The sequence below is a fragment of the Callionymus lyra genome, chromosome 5 (genome assembly GCF_982586985.1).
Source record: "Callionymus lyra chromosome 5, fCalLyr1.hap1.1, whole genome shotgun sequence".
NCBI lineage: Eukaryota > Metazoa > Chordata > Actinopteri > Syngnathiformes > Callionymidae > Callionymus > Callionymus lyra.
This window is the reverse complement of record NC_141822.1, coordinates 16,839,611-16,862,351: the sequence shown is the minus strand read 5'-3', so window position 1 is coordinate 16,862,351 and position 22,741 is coordinate 16,839,611. Positions and strand designations below refer to the sequence as shown.

Here is a 22,741-nt window from a genome sequence, read left to right as displayed (position 1 = left end):
ATAGACAAAGATCTCTCAAATGTATCCACCCCTTAACAAGCAATTTGAGGTATTTAAGGTCTACATCAACAGGTTTATAGCTCTTAAACACATCTTGGAAGAAAGGGAAATGGAATTAGAATAATTGAAAAACAAATTGAAAGCAATCAGGTTCTGTATAATTTCATACAGAAATTTGTTCCATTTGTCATATTTCCGTTTACACCATTTTGTTTTTTTTAAAGGGCCAAAATATGTGAGATCGACATGATGGGAAACATTATGCCAGGATTCACTTATTTGCCATAAACAAGAGTTTAGCTCACAACATCTTTTAGAGAATCTCCTTTTTCTCATTCATTCATTTTCTACCGCTGCTTCCCTCAGAGCAGCATGACATCTATCCCAGCTACTTTGGGTGAGAGGCAGGTGCGAACATTCACACACACACACACACACACACACACACACACACACACACACACACACACACACACACACACACACCTACAGACAGTTTTACTTCTCAGCGGAGTCTTCATCTACAGCAACAGTTTGACTGAAGTTGCATTTCATGTTTACAAGTATCTGGGGGGGATTCAACTGTCAGGTGGAACTTCCAAAATAAACACAGTGATTAGCATGTGTAAATACGGTTTGAATATTTTAAAGTTCACCAGGGCCCACTCAAAACATGCAGATTATGTTTGAATGGGAAAATAATGAGATCTGTGGTTTTCCTGTAGAATCCCAGGGTACCTTAGTTTTCATATTCAAAACCTGAGGACATGAATCTGACCTAAAACTTTATGATGCATACAAGCAAATCTTTTCGTTGGTATTTTTTCCACAAACATTCTGCAATAATTCTTATCCCCCAAAGGGTTAAACCTAGATTCGCACCAAAGCAGACGTGGTTATGGTCTTAATGTTGCCACCTGGGAAATTGAACTGAATACATGAACTCCGTCTGACAACTAGTGTGAAAATTGGGGGCACAGTTTCTCTTCAGCTCTGAGCCGCTAATATACCATTGGGTTCTATTTTATCTGCGGCACGGTTGTTGACAGAATGGTTCCGACGAGAAATGTGTGTTAAAAGTAAAGTGAATTTACCAAATAAAATGACATTTGCAGATGTTAACTCAAGTTGGAACTTCACAAAGTCTATCAATAAAATTGACATTTTATTCTTTTAATCCAAATACATTTACAAAGTCAAAGGTCAACAAACCAAATAATCAAATGTGACAAAACTAATGTGACTGAGGGAACTGATGACGTGTGCACTCCCAGTCGCTACAGTTAGTTTTCATTAAAATCATCATTCTAAAGCTCTTCGACTCCTTTATTCATCTGTACAACACGGATGTCTGAGGGTGAACTAGAGGGTGTTCGACTGTTCCCATGGCAGCAAACCAAGCAGAAGATTACAATCCTCTGGTGTTGTCTTCAGCAGAACTCGTGCAGCCCCCCCCCCCCACCTCCTTTAAATCCCCCAGTGCTTAACATACTTGCTTTGATGTTCACTTGCTGCTCTTAGGACAGTCGAAGGAAGGAAAGAAAGTGGAGACGGCAGATGCTGAAGCTCATGATTTTAGTTGAAGGGTCAGCGAAATATTTGAGTGTAATGTCGTATCTCTTTCTTTCTGTTCAGGCCCCAGTGTTTGGTGATGACTGGTTATCCCAACACTCGACCAGCTCTACTGGACCTGGTGCACAGCTTCACCAAGAATGTGGGTCTGATGATCTGTGGCCACGTTCGAACGGTGAGTCCAATGTTTCCTGTTCTCTTTTTTAGGTATCTTGATCTATTTAGTATAGCTTTTTGGAGTATTTTTTTTGTTTGTTTAAGCGCTTTGTGACCCTGGTCTAGAAAAGCGCTCTATAAATATAAATTACTTACTTACTTTATCACAAAGATGGTTTTCTGCCGTTCCCTTCTGTGTTCTGTTCAATATTTCAATTGCCCTCGGAAAGTAAACATTTAAGAATTAAATTTGATATACTTTGTCTGGTCCAAACATAAAATAAACACCAAACACCGCTGTATTGGGCTGTAATTAACTTCCTTCAATTTGATATAAGAACCATAAAGTATCAATTTATCTCTTCTTAAATCAACATCTTGGGAAAACATTACACAACTCTGATCTGCTTTTTTAACCACGGCTAGAATTACAATCCATATAAATGATATCTGACAGAGAAGATATCACAGCTTCTGAAATAGTTGCACTACAATACTTTTAACACCATAACAAGCAGATTGTGATTTCACTGACAACTAGATAGTAGGCCTCAGCACTACTGTGGGGGTCTCTGTCAGGGATCATCTGAGCTCGTACAGAACTGGTTGCCTCTTGGTTAAGTGCAGTCACTGCTAGATGTGATGTCGTTCTACTTAGCGAAACCTAAATAAAGCTATTTTTGTGTTTCAAAAGTAGTCTTTCTTTCCTCTATGTTGAACGTAGTGTGTTAATAAGGTGTACTTTGGAGTTTCGCCAATCTAAAATACTTGAATAAGTGCTGTTTTTACAAGTGATTACCATGATTATTGGATGCAAATAAACATACAAATGTTGAAGTCTGTAGGAAAAGCCCCAAAAAGATAAATACAAATGTATTTTTTTTTTGTATTATAACTGATTCATATTTTTGAAAAATGAATCATTCAAGCAACAAGACACTCTTCCTGCAGGATCAGAGTAGTTTTTGTGTAATCAGTGTTTGTTCCACTTTGTAATTTCGTAATCCTGTGTCCAACATTCCAAGTTCACGATGGAAAAAGCAGCGAGTGGATGAATGTGTGCTCTGTTTAGCTCCGCAGTTGGCCCTCACTCTGTGTCCCGGCGACTCCTCCTGTTTCCATTAGCACTGGTGGAGGGTTAAGTGGTGTAAACATGACAATATTTTCCTGAATATGAGCTGAGAGAACTTGACCACATGTTGTTTTATACTGGTTTATATAAAAAGTCATCCCCCACAAGGTAACACACCATCCTCATAAATCTCACCTTGGAATAAACACCATGCAAGTATTCTGAAATAAATATATATATATAATGCATGTTAAATGTTTTATGACGTTAACTTTATCTATATAAATGATGATTTTACTTGTATTTGTGTCCCCACAGGGCTACAGAAGACCGAACTTTAAAGATCTGGCCACAGATCAGTCTCGCTATCAGCGCTGGCTCCTCAGAAATGAAACAAAGGCGTTCTACACGCAGGTGTTTGCCGATGATATGAGGCTGGGCAGCCAGTACCTGCTGCAGGTAAGACGATGCTCACTGTGTTCAAGAACACTCGGCAGGTGCAATGAACCAAATCTGATGTGTGGCGGAATCCCTTTCTAGTTTGTTGTTGAGTTTTGGATTACTTTTTGACGGGGGAAAGAAGAAGAAGAAGAAACTTGGTCTAACTATTGTGTAAAAATCTAAAATAATGCTAAAGAAGAATTTATTGTTTAAAAACATTTAATTTATGTAAATTATATTGGCATTTAACATGTTTTGTATCTCATTTTTCAAATATATTTTCAATATTCTTTCAGGTTAATAAACATACACGCGTGAATGAGTAATTCAGAATAAAAACGAGTATAAAATATAAGTGAGTTTCTATAATAGCCGTCTTAGACTTTAACTGTGTACGCTTGAGGTCAAAGGGCTGCGTGTGGCCCGCAGGTCTGTTCTCGATTACTATCCTCAAGTGGATAATTGAATCCAACAATCTGATCTTTTAATTCTTGCTCCTGCTCAAACCTTGTTCAGGTCCAAATCCTCGCCCTCAGGCAGGAATACCAGTGACTCAATATCATTCTTCTCCCAGCTGTGTGTTGTTAACTTGAATTTAATAAGACTAATTGTTGCTGCCTTCATATGTTCTTCATCTCTCCTTCTGTTTTAAGACTGTTGGAAGATAATCCTCCCTTTTTATTGAATACTAAAGAAGTAAAATTCAATTCTTAATATGATTCATAAATAAATAATCAGGTTTTTGTTGGCAGTAGATATTATATTGACTACAGTTTGAGCAATTTAATTAAACCTGGCAGTTAGTACAAGGTGTTGTCAGAAGCAAAGATAAGTCGAATGATTGTTTCTATATGTTATGTCATATGTGAGCAGGCCAAACCTTTATCTACTCTCTCGTCTGTGTGTGAAGATAAACTGTGTCTAAACTCTTGTAATTTATAAATACCGTTCTTATCATTCATTCATTGTCATCTTGACAACTCGGTTGTATTTATGCAATATATAAGTAATTTAAAAGATAAGGCTGGTCGTGAAAGTCCCGTAAAAAACGTCACATGAGAGCATATCAGTCTCTCACAATATCCTGCACAGCAGGTTGTTTGTTTGTTCAGGATTTTTCAAATTTCCTGCTGAGAATGAATTCAAAATGTTCTTTTATTTTAGATTAATTATTTCCCACGCCTCGTTTCTCTTTAGGCTGCCGGTCTGGGTCGACTCAAGCCCAACACTCTGGTCCTGGGCTTTAAGAATGACTGGCGGGACGGTGACATGATGAATGTGGAGACCTACATCACCATGATCCAGTAAGACTGATTTTTTTTACAACACTTATAGAGAGTCAGAGACTAGAAAGTGTCTTTGAAAAAAAATGTTCAGCAGGTTGTGGAACGATAAAAAAGGTGTTGAAAACAGAATTTCTTCTGTGACCTCCAGTCATGTGAGGGAGCAGCTTAAGCTGAACCAGCTGCTGATTGTCAAGTGTGAGGATTAAAGCATCAGATGTTCGGGGACAGTTTGGTCTCACAAAACTAGAGTTTCTGCTAATGCTCCCTGCTGTGTGCCTTTTAGCTTCCTGTTTAGGTTTCAGGTGAAGACATCTCGTACCCTTAAGACTGTTTCAACATTTGTTATTGTTGGACTGATCCCTGATGTAACTCGTTTCCCCTCAGTGACGCCTTCGACTTCCAGTTTGGCACCGTCATTCTGAGACTAAAGGAGGGACTTGATGTGTCTCACATCCAAGGACAAGGTAAAGGACACTATCACGCTTCTAAGTTTACATCACTGCTGTTGTTGCATGTTTTAATGGTCGTTTCTTCGAGACGACAAGATGTCTGGTGATGCTTCTACCGTGATAATAGCAAAAACTAAATTCAGTGACACTGTTCCTTCCAGGTGTTCAGGTTACATGGCTTAAAACTGAGAGGTTTTAACAGATGTAGATTAAACAAACAAACAGCCAAATGCAGTTGTGCAGTTACTGTATGTATTTTCAAGTGCTTCCAAGTGCTCTGTTTAGTTAGTAAAAAGTATTTTTAGTCCCAATTTGAGATTGTGTATAATTTCAATGATTTCTATTCCAAGAGTCGTGAAATTGATTATTTAAAAAAAAGGATCTTATCATGGACATTTGTTTGTCATTTCTTTAAAGTATTCGTTCAGAGACATGCTGTGACCAAACGTATCTGTAGTTTAATGGATTTTGTTTACATTTTTCTTGTGATATGGAAACATTGTTAGCCAGTGTGTGATGGGCTTAGACATCAAACCATCGAACATCATCCAATAAAACCATAAATGGAAGCTTCCTCAATGGCTCAGACCACATGTTATTCTTTCCCTTGGATCCAGAGTTCCAGGAATTCAAGTGGATCAAGTGTCTGAATGTGTGGCAGCTCCTGCTGCTTTTGTCAAGAATCATGATTCAAAAACATATCCCGACAAAATCCTGAGATGTAAAGAAAGTGTGAAAGTCGTATCTTCAGGTTTCCCAATAAATGATATAAATGATCAATCATGATCATCATGGTTATACAGTGAAAAAGAAAAGCATGAATTAGACAAAAGTTAAAAATTGTAGTAAAGAAAATAAATAGATATACTGTTGTAATGATGTAAAGGAAAAAAGTCTCTGTAAATAAGTATCTTGGTTGAATCCAAGTTGTTGAGCTCTTGAAATGATTCATTTAAACGTGTCTCAAACCCAATACATGAGATTCTATCTGCCAGAGAGGACGGAAAATTATTGGATGCTAGTGTTTGGCTTGATAGTGCGGGTTAAAAAAAAACCCAACAAATTACGCTTTTGTTTGACAATCTTACAACTTTTGCTACTGTTAAATAAAGGTCAGATTGTGACATTGTTTGTGCTTTTCATCTGTTCTTTCCCAGATGATTTGCTCTCCTCCCAAGAGAAGTCCTCAGGGATGAAAGACGTCATCGTATCCATCGATACCAGCAAAGACTCGGACGCTGATTCGTCTAAACCGTCCTCTAAGGCCACCAGCTTGCAAAACAGTCCTGCGGTGCAGAAAGGTCAGCTGGCATTTGTGTGATTGTTCTGGGTCTTGAATTGATGCCGTTCTTCTCGCACATGAGAGTAACTCGGCAGCGATATCGTTGAACAAAAAGGCTGTTAAATCACAAAGTCTTCCTTCTAACAATGAAACCTTGATTGGGTCGTACGAGGATCAAATCTCAATCAAACGCCTAATCGGGTTCGCACCAGTCTGAGAAATCCCTTATAAATCCACTGACTTACACACAAGCACACTCTGACCCAACAGGAAGTCGCCTCGCTGACCTCACAGTTCCTGTCGTCCCACTGGGCTACGTTTGTTAGTTTACGGGAAGAGGAAATACTAAGTTCAAACATCTGTTTGGACATTAATCCGCTTACATGTGAGAATGCACTGTTATGATCAGGCCTTGCACTCAAAAGCTGCAGATTTGGGGTCAAATAGTTTTTGTGAAATCGTACACGGGATCATTAGCCTGAAGGTGTCGTTCAGAAACGACCTTCTGTTCTTTCAAATATACTAGTGAGTGAAAAGGAAAAATGACTTTAACGACACATCTATGGCAACAACTAGTTCAGAGAAAAATGTTTTGTTCATTCCACTGCTGCTCAGTGACACCTGTTGAACGTTTGTTTCAGGTTTCTACGCATTACAGGTGATTTACAATGACACCCCGTCAAAATCACATGCACTTATTGTTGGCGTGTCACTTTCTGTAGCGAGGGGTAGAGAGGATTTTTTTTTCTCTCCACTGTCAGAAATGAGGACTTAAGTAATTCGTTTTTTCCGAGCGCTGCACACCTGACACTTCTGAAGGACTTCATTGTATTTGTTAATTGGAAGTCTCCAAGAGTTAATGAACACATGTTTTGTTTTAAAAGCTCTTGAATCAGGTCATTATCACAGCACGTAAAAATGGTTTTGGTGTTTTATTAAGTTTCCATAATTCAATCTCCATATGTGACGTAGAAAATGACATCAACGGAAAATTCAACTGGCTATGAAAACAAGCTATTGGAACGCTCAACTTCCAGACTCTAATTATTTCATTCGAATAACATTTTGAGCTTTTTAACTTTCCACTAAGAACTTTACATTTTATTATGTTCCAAAAATGATATCAAAATTCCCCACTTTAACATGAATGAATAGAAAGTGAAACTCGAACTAAAACATGCAACGTGATGCATTTATATCTTTTCTGTTTTCTTTTATGGATTTTAAAAGTTTTTTCCACTTTTGTTATTAAGATATTTAAAGTATAATATCGAGGGTACAGGGATCATGTTTGTGGAACGTGTCACATAATGAAACAGGAATTTCCTTTATTGTCCAAACTATGAATAATTAGAATTCCAGTCGACCAAACTGACTCAGTTGGAATGTTGGAAATGTCTTTAGAATTATGATCTTAAGATAAATATTCCAGCGACGAAGACATTTCAACAGGGAGGTCAAGTTTATGTTCTACTTTATTTAGCTTTCCTGTGTAAGATGATCCAAATGAAGCCGCTAACGTGTCAAACGAGCGTTCCACTCAGTTTCTGTTCTTCTTTCTTCCACGTTTCACAGATGATGACGAGGACAGCAAAGCTCCAACTCAGCCCCTGTTGAGAAAAGGCAGGAGAAACAACCTTTTATTTTGGGCCTTTAACCTTTCTGACTCGCACCTTCTTGTCTTTTCTCTTCAGTCATTTGTCGGCCCACCTTGTACATCTCATTTTCTTTTTTACTTTGCTTACTTCCTGTTACTTCCTGTCTGGACGTTTTTCACACTAAATTTAGAAATCCTCTGGTCAGAATAGAGTGTCCCGCTCCCTGCCGTCTCTGTTTCTCGTCTCCTCCGTGTTTCCGGCTCGCTCGCTTACTTGGCTTGAAAGAATAACATTTTGTCTTCTTCCTTCTGCCCTGTTAACGCCGCAGCTCTTGAGCCCGGTTTATTGAGATTGTGTGTGAAAGTGCCTTTTAACTGACTCCAAGTCTGGGATATTAAGCTCTCTGTGTGCCAACATTTCAATTTCCTCCTTAATGTCTATAGTCTCGCTCGCCTGCTGCTTCCTTTCCGAGCCCTCTTTCAGGATGAAAACATCTTTGCTGTTTTCATGTTCCAGTGTGTGCTACTAACTCTTGGGGTGCTCACAGCTTCTCCTGTCTTTGTTTGCTGCCCAGTGTTTCCCCTCTCTGGACCACATGACTTTAGTTTCACCAACTCAACTCAAGTCTGTAAAAATAGATTTAGATGACGGAGATGTTATTGCAAGACAAATATTTACAGCCCAAATCAACGTTGTATACAGAAACCGTAATCTCTTTGGCAAAACAATGGAATATGCCTCAAAATGTCTTTTGTAGAGTTTTTGGGAGAAAATAAAGACGTTCACTTCAATAGACACAAAAAGAATGGTATCATAATTCATCACTTCTTATTGCTAAAAAGTATAGAATATTATGACATGTATACATAATATTTTGCTGTCCCAGGAACTACCACTACACTTGGTCAGCTTCTCATTTCATGAATCAACACAGTTGTCATGTTTAAAGCTACTTGGGGAAACACTGGTCCTGTGACTTTTCTGTTTACTAGAATTGACTGAAACTTGCAGAGTTCTTTCATCGCTTACGCGTTCTTCCTCTCTAGCTAAACACTAGAACCAAGTTATCGCTAACATTTGTCGACTGGTGTTTGTGTGAGCAGACAAGAAGAGCCCGACCGTGCCACTGAACATGTCCGACCAGAGGCTACTGGAGGCCAGCCAGCAGTTCCAGAAGAAGCAAGGGAAGGGAACGGTGGACGTGTGGTGGCTGTTTGATGATGGAGGTGAGCCGCCACAGACGTGTCTGAAACATAAGGTTCTTCAGTAACAAGTAGCACATGTCGTGTCTGGAAGCAAAACATTGCAAGGAATGCAAAAAAAAAAGTTATTCATGAACATGCATAAAGGCAGAAACACATTTATACATTTATAAATGTATTGATAGCTACAATACATGTTGATCTACCTTCATAACCAGATAAGTCAATATTGCACTTTACTCTGAGTGACTCAATTGAGTCGATGATGAATGTGTAGTGTCAATAAAGTTATAAATGTACAGTACTTACATTAAAAGACTAAAATATCAAAGTCAAAAGATGTAATAAAAATGTAATATTTGACAAGAATAATGTGACTAATGAGTCTCATCACTCTTTATGCCTGAACTCACACCAGGAGATGTTTTGTGTCCAGAGTCCGAATAAGTCGTTCGACTCGCTGCCCTGCATGTCAATCAAGTCCCGCGATAGATAGACTGTGGTCTATTTTTTGACCTCATGTGATCTACACCTATTACCTTTTATCGATAGTAGATCATGATTAATGTATTTATTTCAAGGCAAGACAGCGATTAAAAATGGTAAAATAAAAGGAACAGTGTGTACTAGAACAATGATGATGGACTAAAATGGTGGATTTATTATAACCTTTAAAGCCTTTTTTTTGTTCATGTACGACCATTGTTTTATTCAATATATTTGACTCAATACGTTGTTTTAAATGTCATGGTTTCTGCCTTGTTTACATTTGAATCCGTGCGTCTAATGGAGTTAAATCCTTAACTCAAAGGCAGAATATGATTAGAAAGATTTATGATACACAACAGAGTTATTTGATTTCATTCTATTGAACGACCCAGAGCTGCATGGGGATGTTTTATATTTGCTGTCTAACGTAACCTTTAAGTGTTTTGATGCAATCGTTCATCCTCACTTTCATCATTAAGTGAAGCGGACAGACTCAAATCACCAGCTAAACTGAGAAGGCGAGTCAACGTGAGTCACATGGTGAGGATGTCAGTGACACAACAGATCATCCCTACATGCATCTGAGCATGTGCACTGTGACGGCAGCATCTTCGGCTCTGTGGAGCCTTTTTTTTATTAGGCTTGTACTGACTCGGTGATTATATGTTGAGCTTTCTCTATATTTCCTTGTGAATCACTCTGGAAAATGACTTGTCAATCATCAGTGTGTTCATTTCCCTCCAGGCCTGACGCTGCTGATCCCCTACTTACTGACCAACAAGAAGAGGTGGAAGGACTGCAAGATCCGAGTCTTCATCGGAGGCAAGATCAACAGGATTGACCACGACCGCCGAGCGTGAGTTCCAACATGCACTAGAAGAACACTACTGCTGATCACATGACCGTCCGTAGACGACCGGTTCTTCATCAGTGAGACTGTAGGTCTGTAGACGACTAGTAGTTCATCATAGAGACCGTGGCTCTGTAGACGACCGGTTCTTCATCAGTGAGACTGTAGGTCTGTAGACGACCGGTTGTTCATCAGTGAGACTGTAGGTCTGTAGACGACTAGTAGTTCATCATAGAGACCGTGGCTCTGTAGACGACCGGTTGTTCATCAGTGAGGCTGTAGGTCTGTAGACGACCGGTTGTTCATCAGTGAGACTGTAGGTCTGTAGACGACTGGTTATTCATCAGTGAGACTGTAGGTCTGTAGACGACCGGTTGTTCATCAGTGAGACTGTAGGTCTGTAGATGACTGGTGGTTCATCATAGAGACCGTGGGTCTGTAGACGACCGGTTGTTCATCAGTGAGACTGTAGGTCTGTAGACGACTAGTAGTTCATCAGTGAGACTGTAGGTCTGTAGACGACCGGTTGTTCATCAGTGAGACTGTAGGTCTGTAGACGACTGGTTGTTCATCAGTGAGACTGTAGGTCTGTAGACGACCGGTTGTTCATCAGTGAGACTGTAGGTCTGTAGACAACTGGTTGTTCATCAGTGAGACTGTAGGTCTGTAGACGACTAGTAGTTCATCAGTGAGACTGTAGGTCTGTAGATGACTGGTAGTTCATCATAGAGACCGTGGGTCTGTAGACGACTGGTTGTTCATCAGTGAGACTGTAGGTCTGTAGACGACTAGTAGTTCATCAGTGAGACTGTAGGTCTGTAGACGACCGGTTGTTCATCAGTGAGACTGTAGGTCTGTAGACGACTGGTTGTTCATCAGTGAGACTGTAGGTCTGTAGACGACCGGTTGTTCATCAGTGAGACTGTAGGTCTGTAGACAACTGGTTGTTCATCAGTGAGACTGTAGGTCTGTAGACGACCGGTTGTTCATCAGTGAGACTGTAGGTCTGTAGACGACCGGTTGTTCATCAGTGAGACTGTAGGTCTGTAGACAACTGGTTGTTCATCAGTAAAACCGTGGGTCTGTAGACGACCGGTTGTTCGTCAGTGAGTCTGTAGGTCTGTAGGTGAAGTTTTTTTAAGTGGTGCAACTCATTGAAGAAGTCTACTATAGTGAGGGAGATTAGAACCCTCAAACAAAAGGTGTTTATGTGCTTGCTAGTGAAGGAGGCAACCATCTGCTTTCCACTCAGCACCACACTTGTCCGTGCAGCTGCTGCCGACACTTGTAGCATGTTAATGACAAACTCACACACACTCACACACTTTTGTGTGGACATTAACATATGATACAAGTGTGTGTTTGTAACAAACATAGCAGCAGGAGAATGAAGCGGAGTGAAAGTAAGTCATCAAGTTTGTGACTGTTTCTATGATCATAAGGATTTATTTTTAATTACATTCTTTATTATTCACTGCTGCTCATGTTGTCTTGTCATTACAGAAACATATCGGTGCCTTTAGAATATTTAATGGTTGAATGTTGCATTTAAAATCTTGAAACTTGTTATATATTTATATTTTTTAAGCATGGAGTTTGTTTTTATTGAATCATTAAATTCAATAGTATTTATATTGATAAGTTTGGTTTTATTTAATATAAAAATATAAAATGTTTAAAATGTATGATTAAAGTCTAAACCATGTTTTTTTTTTTTTTAATTAAAACTTTTTAATTAAAATGTTTTGAATGGAATATATTGTATCTAGAAATATAATTTATTTAATTAATGGAATGAGAATACCAAACTACCAGTATTTGTGTAAAATAATATTCATTATTTTTTGCACTTTTATATAAACATTTCTTATATCGAAATATAAAAGACTAGAAATTAAAGAATATTAAATGTCTTTTTTAATTATTGGAATATAAAACTATAAAACATGTATGCATTCTTTTTGAACAAAAAAGAAAAAGTATTTCAATAAAATGAATTTAACATTACAATATTGAAACTATTGAATTCAATAATTCAACAGATACGATGGTAGTTTAAATAAAAGAATTAAACATTTTAAATGTAAAAATCAACCAATCAATAATCTGATGGCACTGCATGTATAGTTCCATCAGAAGCCAATGGAAATGTGTCTTTGTGTCACATGACGGTGGATCAAAAGTGTGGTATTTTTCCTCCAGTGTTTTCGGTTATTACCGTCTTGTTTCCTTGTTTCTCCTCCTTCTGTTGTTCATCTACTTTGTCGGTTGTCTGCTGTTGCCGTGGTGATGTTCAGACACACGCACATTACACTGCAATATCAATACATCAATATATTCCGGCAGATGATGTCACACAGGAGGTTAAATCAATGGAACTAGTTCCATATATCTGGGTCTGGGATCCACAGTTCTCATGTGTCCCTGGAGTTCTCATGTGAGAAATGATTTGTCTGCGCTGTCCTCCTCCTCACACACGTTCACACTTTCCCCGTCTCTCTTCCTCTCATAGTCCCCCACAGCTGCCTCCCACCTCCTTTTGTTCGATAAAATTAGCTCGCACTAGCATCGCAGCCTTTTATCTCGGTGCCGAGCACTCGCCGGCTCTGTGTGCACTTTGTGTTTGTTTACTGCCGCGGCCCAAACTGACCGCTTCGATTGATGTGACCGTGCTTCACTTTTATCTTTGTGTCCGTCCGTTGTCATGTGTCCACCGTGAATACCTGCCCTGTCAGGCATGTTTACATAAATACTCTGTGTTTTTGAGGAGCGCACATTCATTTAGACAGTGGAAATGTTTTGCTTCTGATCCAATCATCCATCACAACGAAGACATTTGTCAGATGAGTTTGAAAAACATCTAATAGTGATGCTTCAGTTTCATGATAGATGTAGACGACCGGTTCTTCATCAGTGAGACTGTAGGTCTGTAGACGACGGGTTCTTCATCAAAATGAACAATCATAGATTTTCTATTTATATTCAAGCAAGTTAAACCTCAACGAAAGACATTTTCAAGATTGTGTGACATTTCCTAATTCATGATTTACAGCCAGTTATATTTATCTGGACGAATCGGTATCAATTACATGTCTTTAAAAAAAGGGAAATTGATTGGAGACATTTAATATTTGATTTAAAACTAGCTTACTAAGTATTAATTACACAACAGTGGGAAACAATACCTCTGCCAGGCAGCTATTTTCCACCTACATTTTAATCTATTTATTTATTTACCCATTATTATTTTCCAATATCATGACATTCGCTTTCACAACATAAGATTTGTGTTGCCATGGTTTCATCCGTTTATCTTGCGAACAAGAAAACGTCGATCACATGACCAGTGGAATATTGAAGGACAGACGTAGAAGTAAAATACAGTAGCAGTCTGAGAACAATGGCTGCAGTATTAAAGTGACACATTGTAGCTCGAAGCGTCTTCACATAAACATCACATGAATCATCAGCCTGTTGTTAGTCGCGCTAACATACTCGAAGTGCTATAGATGTGGAAACTATCAGATATATCAACAACAGAGGAACAAGCCGGCCAGCAGCTGTACTGTTGGAGATGTTTATTGGCATGTGTTGCTTCGGGCAAGGATATGACTCTTCAACACGGAATCCAACTCTCCTCTGGCAAACAATGCTACCTGCTCCGCCTTCACAGGTCCAGACAAAGAGAAGCTCCTCCATGACTCTTATCTCTGCGCATCACACTTGAATGTCCTGGCACTGACAAAGCTGTTGTTGTGTGTGTGTGTTCCCGGCAGGATGGCCACTCTGCTGAGCAAGTTCAGGATAGACTTCTCGGACATCACTGTGCTGGGAGACGTAAACACCAAGCCCAAGAAGGAGCAGTAAGTCGCCTTTCAATAAAGATCAAAGGCCAGACGGAGACGCGGCAGGATTATGGTTGGAGTCTCTTCCCTGGAGCCATCCAGCAGATGTGGTCACATGATCGGGACCACTGATAAAGCGGCAACGGCCAGGCCGACCGCTGTCCGCTCGTCATTTTAAATAAAGATTATTGCGACCTGACCAAGACCAGTTCAAAGACGCACATTTGGAATTGAAAATTTGACAGAAATTAAGAATTTGATTTCAAGTGTTTAATCATCGAAACGGTTAACTGAGTTAATAGTTTAACACTTTCTAAGAGAAAAGCTCTCCCCATATATATGTATATATATATATATATATATGTCAAACGGTAACGCAGGTGTCCTAAGGCGAGCTCAGGGAGGACGGAAACCTCCCGTGGAGCAGAAGGGCAAAAGCTTGCTTGATCTTGATTTTCAGTAGATCGCAGCGAGTGAGCATATATATATATGTATATATATATATATATATATATATATATATATATATAAAAACATTTGATTTTCAAGTACTATTTTATTTAGATTCCTTTAATTGTATTTACCATTGGATTAGTTAATTACTCGGTGTCATTGTTGCATGTGCTGCTCTAACATCCCATCAATGAATGACGTGGAATATTTTTATGTTGCATAATATTTTTCCAAGATATTCTGAAGTTCTACTGTTAAATATTAACAAGTGAATCACTGTTTCCCCCTGGTGGCTCACTAGTGTAAGAACGACCCTTAAATACCGCCACAAAAGTTTAAGTTTTTTCCCCTCTCATTTAAGTTTTGATTTAAGTGACCTGTTGTAAATCATGACCTCCATCTCTGCAGCACCGCCGCCTTCGAGGAGATGATCGAGCCGTATCGGCTGAAGGAAGACGACCTGGAGCAGGAGGCGGCCGAGATGCTGAAGAACAGTGAACCCTGGAGGATCACCGACAACGAGCTGGAGCTGTACCGAGCAAAGGTCAGGAATCCACTGCAAGCTTGTTCAGACCCTCGTAAAGGATGTCAAAACACATTTTGTATTTACTATTTAAGATGTGCATTATGACCACTATTGTGTTTTTGTTTGTTTGATGCGAGTCATAATTGAGTCTTTCTTTTTTATATTGTGACGTCCATGTTTGTTTAGAAGTTGTGAATCATCTTCATGACGACGTTTGTGTTTCTCTCCTCAGACCAACCGTCAGATCAGACTCAACGAGCTGCTGAAGGAACACTCCAACACAGCCAATCTCATCGTCATGTAAGTTCCCCCCCGCCCGGGTTTTGATCATTGGATAAGAGACGATGACGGATCTTTGTCTCGTGCAGGAGTCTGCCGTTGGCCAGGAAGGGCGCCGTGTCCAGCGCTCTGTACATGGCCTGGCTGGAGGTCTTGTCCAAGGACCTGCCGCCCATCATCCTGGTGCGTGGAAACCACCAGAGCGTCCTCACCTTCTACTCCTAAACACTGGAGGAGGAGATCCAGCCTCTGGGAGCAGACCTTCTTATATATACACTTATATATATATATAAATATACACATCCCAGTTGTAGTCCAAAACCTCCAGGTGCAACTCACACACACACTCCAGAGACGTTGATGGAGGTCGTGAGGTCACGACTGGAGTGCTCGCGCGCTGGCTCACTCTGCTCCTTTCTTTTTCTTTTCATTTTCCAAAACGTTTTTGTTTTCTCTCTCTCTCTCGTAGCTTTAGTTGATGAACGATGATTAGAACGATTGATCTCAGGCGCTTCAGCGTTCTCCATGTTCTCCTGGATCTTGATGTCACGCTGGGGTTTTTGGTTGGATCTCTGAGTTGACGACGCAGCAATAATCACCCTGTTGTTTTTTTCACGAGCGAGAACGCTTTGCAAACACCTCCTCAAGCCTTATGGATGTGCCTTTCCAGCTGAATCAGACACAAGTAATCGAGCTAGATTGACAATGTTAGCGGTTGTATTGGCATTTGATGGGTTTTTATGACGTTTTTAATGTGATTTATTCTCTTGGGTTGGTTTGATGTGGGGGAGGAAGGCGACGTCCGACCAACTCCTTAGTTTTTCCTTTCATCTTTTTAATCAAGTTTTGTTTTGGCCGAAGTCTTTTATCGTTTGTTCACTTTTTCAGTCTTCCTCTTAACAGCTGTTACGTTCTTCTCCAGCCGGCCTCAAACACAATCTATTTATGCCCCCCCCTCTCCCCCCCTGAAGTTTGTGCGGACAAAATGTGAAGTTTAAAAGTGGAGCGAAGAGCCGTCTCTCCACGTAGCTGCTTATTTTTTCCCTGTCAACATTTCATCGTGTTCACGACGACGGTTCTTCCCCTGAAGCCACTCAAACAAGCTAGTAAACTTTGCCTTAATACGAGAACCAACGATTGTCCCGAGTTGTCTTTCTCTTGTAAGCCATACTGGCTGCAGGGTTATTTTGTGGGTCAATTGCAGGTTTGTTGTTCCATTAGCGGCGTGAATTTTACTCTTCTCTGTGAACCCTCTGTTACCGAGTCAAGTAGCTAGTAAAAGAGATGCTAACACATTCCACATGACACCGTCGGACCGACCGACTGCAGGTCGCTCCGAAGAATGTGGCGTTGGATCGAAGATATACCTCTATGCAGACGAGCTTGCGCGGTGAAACCGAAGTCCGACCGTTGGACTTTCGCCCGGTTTATTTCTAAGAGTTCAGCGGGTCTCAGAATCTACCTTCTCATCGCCCGAAGAAAACATTTGTTTCAATGAGAAGAAACATGTTTGATCTGATGACACTTTCACACCAGATCAAATCTACGAATCCTCTTTAAAAGTGTGGAAAACATCGATATAAAGGGTTTTATTAAGTAATGAATTAAAACATTTGCAGCCATTTTGTCTAAATTTCCACAAGTTTAATAATGAAAGTGTTTTTAATTTAAAATAATAGCTTCAAATTCCTGTTGCAGAGGCAGTAGAACTGATCTAACAGTGTTAACCAGTGTCCATTAAAGTAACACTAAGAGCGTCACACACACATGTTCACTACAGAATAGTTCATAAACCTCCACTTTATTTATCAAACGTTTGACGACAACGAACCTCACATTTGCGTGGGTTCATTCTCGGTGTAGTTTGACTTCATTTGTGTTCAAAACGAGTTGATAGTGTGAGGCAAAGGGTTGAAAATGGTTACTGAGGCGTTCAGATCTCACCAAATAAACAAACAGGGTTTCCTTATTTCCTATGTTAGCCTGACGTTAGCGGAACCGCTGACTGGCATTATTAGCATTTAGCCTGTTACTTTAGCCGACCTTCACTGTATGCAATTTTTAAAGAGGAATGTGATGCTTAGATTAGTTGAATGTATTGTATAATAATCAACACTACACTATAGTACATACATTTAGTTTTTTATTCTCATGTAAAAACAAAAAATGGTTGTTCCTGCGTCGACTGCAGCTAGCACGTGGTGTTAGCCTCTCTCTGCTACGCATCTGTGATATATTTATGTGCCGGACAGAAATCTATTATTGCTTCAGTGTATACGAGTATAATCTCACATCTCCGTGTGTGTGTTCAGTAAATGTGTGAAAAGACAAACCTAGGCTGTAATAAACAAGCACAACGATGTCAACTGTATTTTATCGACTTATCGCCCTCGTACGTTGTAGCCTGAGAGACATTTTCACTTTTCTCACGGTTGATGATATTTATACCGCGATGACGCGCACCATCGGCATCCGTTGTAAAAAGTAACTTATGTGCACATGAGACACACAACCCATCTGTAAGTCTGTGGGTCTTAAGAGGTGCTTCTGGTCTGCAGTGGTCAGTACCTGAATAGCCAGGATACTTCACTATGTCAACCCGGACCGACCCCTGTCCACTGCCGACACCAGTGGAGAACGTCCCGTCTCTCCACACATGCAGGGATGAAACTGGTCCTTGAGTGACGGCTGTAGAAACATTTACAAGTCATTCACGGGTCCACACGCTAGGGGGCGTCAGTGTTCACCAAAACATCCACAATATTTTCATTTCTATTTATAGATCTAATAATCGACACTGAATGACTCTTGATGTGTTGAACTGCTGTTGATTTTCAACCGACAACCGTGTTCTTTCTTCATCTTCATCATCATCAAACCCCTTCGCTGTCCCGACCTCTGACCCCTGAATTATACTCTTGCCAAAGTTCCACCGTCACATGCTGGTCTGACGTCGTGTAAATAAACGTTTGTATTCTAAATTAAGGGAGCGGAACAATGTCGATACGATCAATGTGTATTTATTTCAACTCAAAATCTCTCTTTGTTTTTAAGACGATTCATTTAGTTCATTTGCATGTTGATTTACTTTCCTCATTTATTTTAGCAAATTTGTGAGTCTGTGTGTTTCTATCTATTGAAAAAGATGAAAATAAAAATAAAAAAATAACGGATGGACGGGAGCAGATGGCGAAAAGTTGAATCCAGCAGGAACGTTTTGATACACTGAACTGTTAACAGCCACAGATATGCTTTTCTAACATTTGAACATTTATGATTACAATACTTTGTACATCTTTATTGCAATAAAGAAATCAATGAAATCACCTCCAACATGAGTCACAGTCTCTAGTTTTGTGCTCAGACTGTCACTGTCACTCCAGGGCGCCCCCCTCACCTGTGGTGTTCCTCAGGGTGTGGTTCTTGGGCCTATATTATTAACCACATGTGTGTTTATAGCTCCTTCTAGAAGAAGAAACTACAAGCTGGTGATTCTGGAAATCTTTTGTCAACACATCTTGAACCTTCAAACAAATTTAGCAGTGGAATCGAGACCTTATTTCCAGCAGAGGGCAGCAGAGAGCCTCAGATAATTTTGATTTCTCGATTTATAAGATCTGAAACTTGATAAGTTAACTCTTTGTTTCTTTATCCTCATTTGAACGGAACGAAAAAAGTGTATTGTTGTAACGATCAATTCTTTAGACTACATGTGAAAAGACTAGTGTTACGTAGTCAATGTGAAAAATAAATCAAAATATGAGAAAACTTCGGCAAGAAACAGAAATAAAAGCTGAAATTCTTTAAATAATCGTGCCTCGATGTGTTGCATGTTTATAACATATTTACAACATTTTAACCAAAGCTATGCAAAGACATTTTTATAACTATGGCATAAGAAGTTGATCAAGTTGAACAAGAAGCATTTACAAATGTAAATATCTAAAAAAAAAAAAAAGTACTTTTACTTTGAAACAATATGAATGAATTGAAAATCAATCTATATGTTAGTTGTTGTGGAGAAACACACAAAATGGAGGACACAGAACATTACTGTATATTCTGAATTAAATATTAAGAGATCCAACGTGTGTCTGGCTCCCTCCACTGTTGGTCCAGTGTAACTGCAGAATCGTGGAGCTCCAGGATCTCTGTGTTCAGTTCCCTCTTTTTTTATTCTCGTAGAATACAAAAGTTAATTCAAAAAGTCTACTCAGTCTTTCGCCTTCATGGAAATGAATGCAAATACCGTCTCCAAGCCAACGCTTTAAAGCAGTTTGGTTCTGAAGATCACTGTTGAAAAAGTCTAGAGACTCTGGCTCAGGATGAGATGGTCGTGCTGCGAGCAACAGATGGTGTGAGTGTGTGTGTTTGTGTGCGCGTGTGTGCGTGTGTGTGTGTTTCTGACTCACGATGCAGTTTTTCTTCTGTGTAGTTCAAGCAGGTAAACAAGGCTCATCAGACACAGGTCTAAAACATGATGGTCCAGAGGTCCCAGTAGAACAAGGAAGTTTTCAAGAAATAAAGATCTTGGGGTTCTTCTGCAGACTTCAGAATTATAAATTCCATGTATTTTTCAGTGACATCAGAATATTATATGGTTGAATTGAACAGTTCTGTTGTTTTTATTACATTTTTCTAAAATAATTTAATTCAATAATTTCTTTATTGAAATGTTTGTTTTTATTAAATACTTTAATTCAATTTTCTTTTGTATTGAAACGTTTTCATTGATGTTTTTTTAATAATAACTAATTTAAATAATTTGTTTATTTAAAAAATGAATGGATTTTGTTTTACACATAGAGTTTGATATTTTAATTCCAACGATGCAAAACTTTATTTTCTATATATTATATATATACTGTATATAATATTTTAATTCGTAGACTTTTGTATTCAATATAAAAATGTTGGTTAAAAAAAGTTCCACCATTTTAATTTATTTTTGAATTATTAGAATAAGAATATCAAACTCTGTGTGTAAACAAATTATTTTTAAAGATTTTCTATTTAAAAGAAGAAATATTGAAATAAAAACTATTCAATATTGTGATGTCACTGAAACTTCCACAGACGAGATCAACAAGTTCTTCAGTGAAGAAGATCCAACTTTTCAGAGACACGACCTTGAACCTTCAAACTATTGAGTTTTGTCATGGGTCCATGGTGAGTCTTCAGTCCACATGGGTCCATGGTGAGTCTTCAGTCCACATGGGTCCATGGTGAGTCTTCAGTCCACATGGGTCCATGGTGAGTCTTCAGTCCACATGGGTCCGTGGTGAGTCTTCAGTCCACATGGGTCCATGGTGAGTCTTCAGTCCACATGGGTCCGTGGTGAGTCTTCAGTCCACATGGGTCCATGGTGAGTCTTCAGTCCACATGGGTCCATGGTGAGTCTTCAGTCCACATGGGTCCATGGTGAGTCTTCAGTCCACATGGGTCCGTGGTGAGTCTTCAGTCCACATGGGTCCATGGTGAGTCTTCAGTCCACATGGGTCCGTGGTGAGTCTTCAGTCCACATGGGTCCATGGTGAGTCTTCAGTCCACATGGGTCCGTGGTGAGTCTTCAGTCCACATGGGTCCGTGGTGAGTCTTCACTCCACATGGGTCCGTGGTGAGTCTTCAGTCCACATGGGTCCGTGGTGAGTCTTCAGTCCACATGGGTCCAAGGTGAGTCCTCAGTCCACATGGGTCCGTGGTGAGTCTTCAGTCCACATGGGTCCAAGGTGAGTCCTCAGTCCACATGGGTCCGTGGTGAGTCTTCAGTCCACATTGGTCCGTGGTGAGTCTTCAGTCCACATGGGTCCGAGGTGAGTCCTCAGTCCACATGGGTCCCTGGTGAGTCCTCAGTCCACATGGGTCCCTGGTGAGTCCTCAGTCCACATGGGTCCGTGGTGAGTCCTCAGTCCACATGGGTCCCTGGTGAGTCCTCAGTCCACATGGGTCCCTGGTGAGTCTTCAGTCCACATGGGTCCGTGGTGAGTCTTCAGTCCACATGGGTCCGTGGTGAGTCTTCAGTCCACATGGGTCCGTGGTGAGTCTTCAGTCCACATGGGTCCGTGGTGAGTCTTCAGTCCACATGGGTCCGTGGTGAGTCCTCAGTCCACATGGGTCCGTGGTGAGTCTTCAGTCCACATGGGTCCAAGGTGAGTCCTCAGTCCACATGGGTCCGTGGTGAGTCTTCAGTCCACATTGGTCCGTGGTGAGTCTTCAGTCCACATGGGTCCGAGGTGAGTCCTCAGTCCACATGGGTCCCTGGTGAGTCCTCAGTCCACATGGGTCCGTGGTGAGTCTTCAGTCCACATGGGTCCGTGGTGAGTCTTCAGTCCACATGGGTCCGTGGTGAGTCTTCAGTCCACATGGGTCCGAGGTGAGTCTTCAGTCCACATGGGTCCATGGTGAGTCTTCAGTCCACATGGGTCCGTGGTGAGTCTTCAGTCCACATGGGTCCGTGGTGAGTCTTCACTCCACATGGGTCCGTGGTGAGTCTTCAGTCCACATGGGTCCGTGGTGAGTCTTCAGTCCACATGGGTCCAAGGTGAGTCCTCAGTCCACATGGGTCCGTGGTGAGTCTTCAGTCCACATGGGTCCAAGGTGAGTCCTCAGTCCACATGGGTCCGTGGTGAGTCTTCAGTCCACATTGGTCCGTGGTGAGTCTTCAGTCCACATGGGTCCGAGGTGAGTCCTCAGTCCACATGGGTCCCTGGTGAGTCCTCAGTCCACATGGGTCCCTGGTGAGTCCTCAGTCCACATGGGTCCGTGGTGAGTCCTCAGTCCACATGGGTCCCTGGTGAGTCCTCAGTCCACATGGGTCCCTGGTGAGTCTTCAGTCCACATGGGTCCGTGGTGAGTCTTCAGTCCACATGGGTCCGTGGTGAGTCTTCAGTCCACATGGGTCCGTGGTGAGTCTTCAGTCCACATGGGTCCGTGGTGAGTCTTCAGTCCACATGGGTCCGTGGTGAGTCTTCAGTCCACATGGGTCCGTGGTGAGTCTTCAGTCCACATGGGTCCATGGTGAGTCTTCAGTCCACATGGGTCCATGGTGAGTCTTCAGTCCACATGGGTCCGTGGTGAGTCTTCAGTCCACATGGGTCCATGGTGAGTCTTCAGTCCACATGGGTCCGTGGTGAGTCTTCAGTCCACATGGGTCCATGGTGAGTCTTCAGTCCACATGGGTCCGTGGTGAGTCTTCAGTCCACATGGGTCCATGGTGAGTCTTCAGTCCACATGGGTCCGTG

At 40.7% G+C, this 22,741-nt stretch overlaps 1 protein-coding gene across 2 annotated transcripts in view; it reads left to right on the top strand.

Annotated features, from left to right (window-relative positions):
* Positions 1 to 18,833, top strand: part of slc12a2 (solute carrier family 12 member 2) — a 44,307-nt gene extending 25,474 nt beyond the window's left edge. Inside the window, exons 16-27 of one of the 2 annotated variants that reach the window (XM_087791173.1) lie at positions 1,636 to 1,747; positions 3,119 to 3,259; positions 4,439 to 4,545; positions 4,912 to 4,991; positions 6,134 to 6,277; positions 7,834 to 7,881; positions 8,960 to 9,082; positions 10,292 to 10,403; positions 14,174 to 14,260; positions 15,104 to 15,239; positions 15,454 to 15,521; positions 15,590 to 18,833. In XM_087791173.1, the coding sequence (XP_087647299.1) occupies positions 1,636 to 1,747; positions 3,119 to 3,259; positions 4,439 to 4,545; positions 4,912 to 4,991; positions 6,134 to 6,277; positions 7,834 to 7,881; positions 8,960 to 9,082; positions 10,292 to 10,403; positions 14,174 to 14,260; positions 15,104 to 15,239; positions 15,454 to 15,521; positions 15,590 to 15,725 (1,294 nt within the window). In that variant the 3' untranslated portion in view covers positions 15,726 to 18,833. The remainder of the gene's footprint in view (positions 1 to 1,635; positions 1,748 to 3,118; positions 3,260 to 4,438; positions 4,546 to 4,911; positions 4,992 to 6,133; positions 6,278 to 7,833; positions 7,882 to 8,959; positions 9,083 to 10,291; positions 10,404 to 14,173; positions 14,261 to 15,103; positions 15,240 to 15,453; positions 15,522 to 15,589) is intronic. The other variant, XM_087791174.1, reaches the window with a different exon arrangement.
* The last annotated feature ends 3,908 nt before the right edge of the window (positions 18,834 to 22,741 follow it).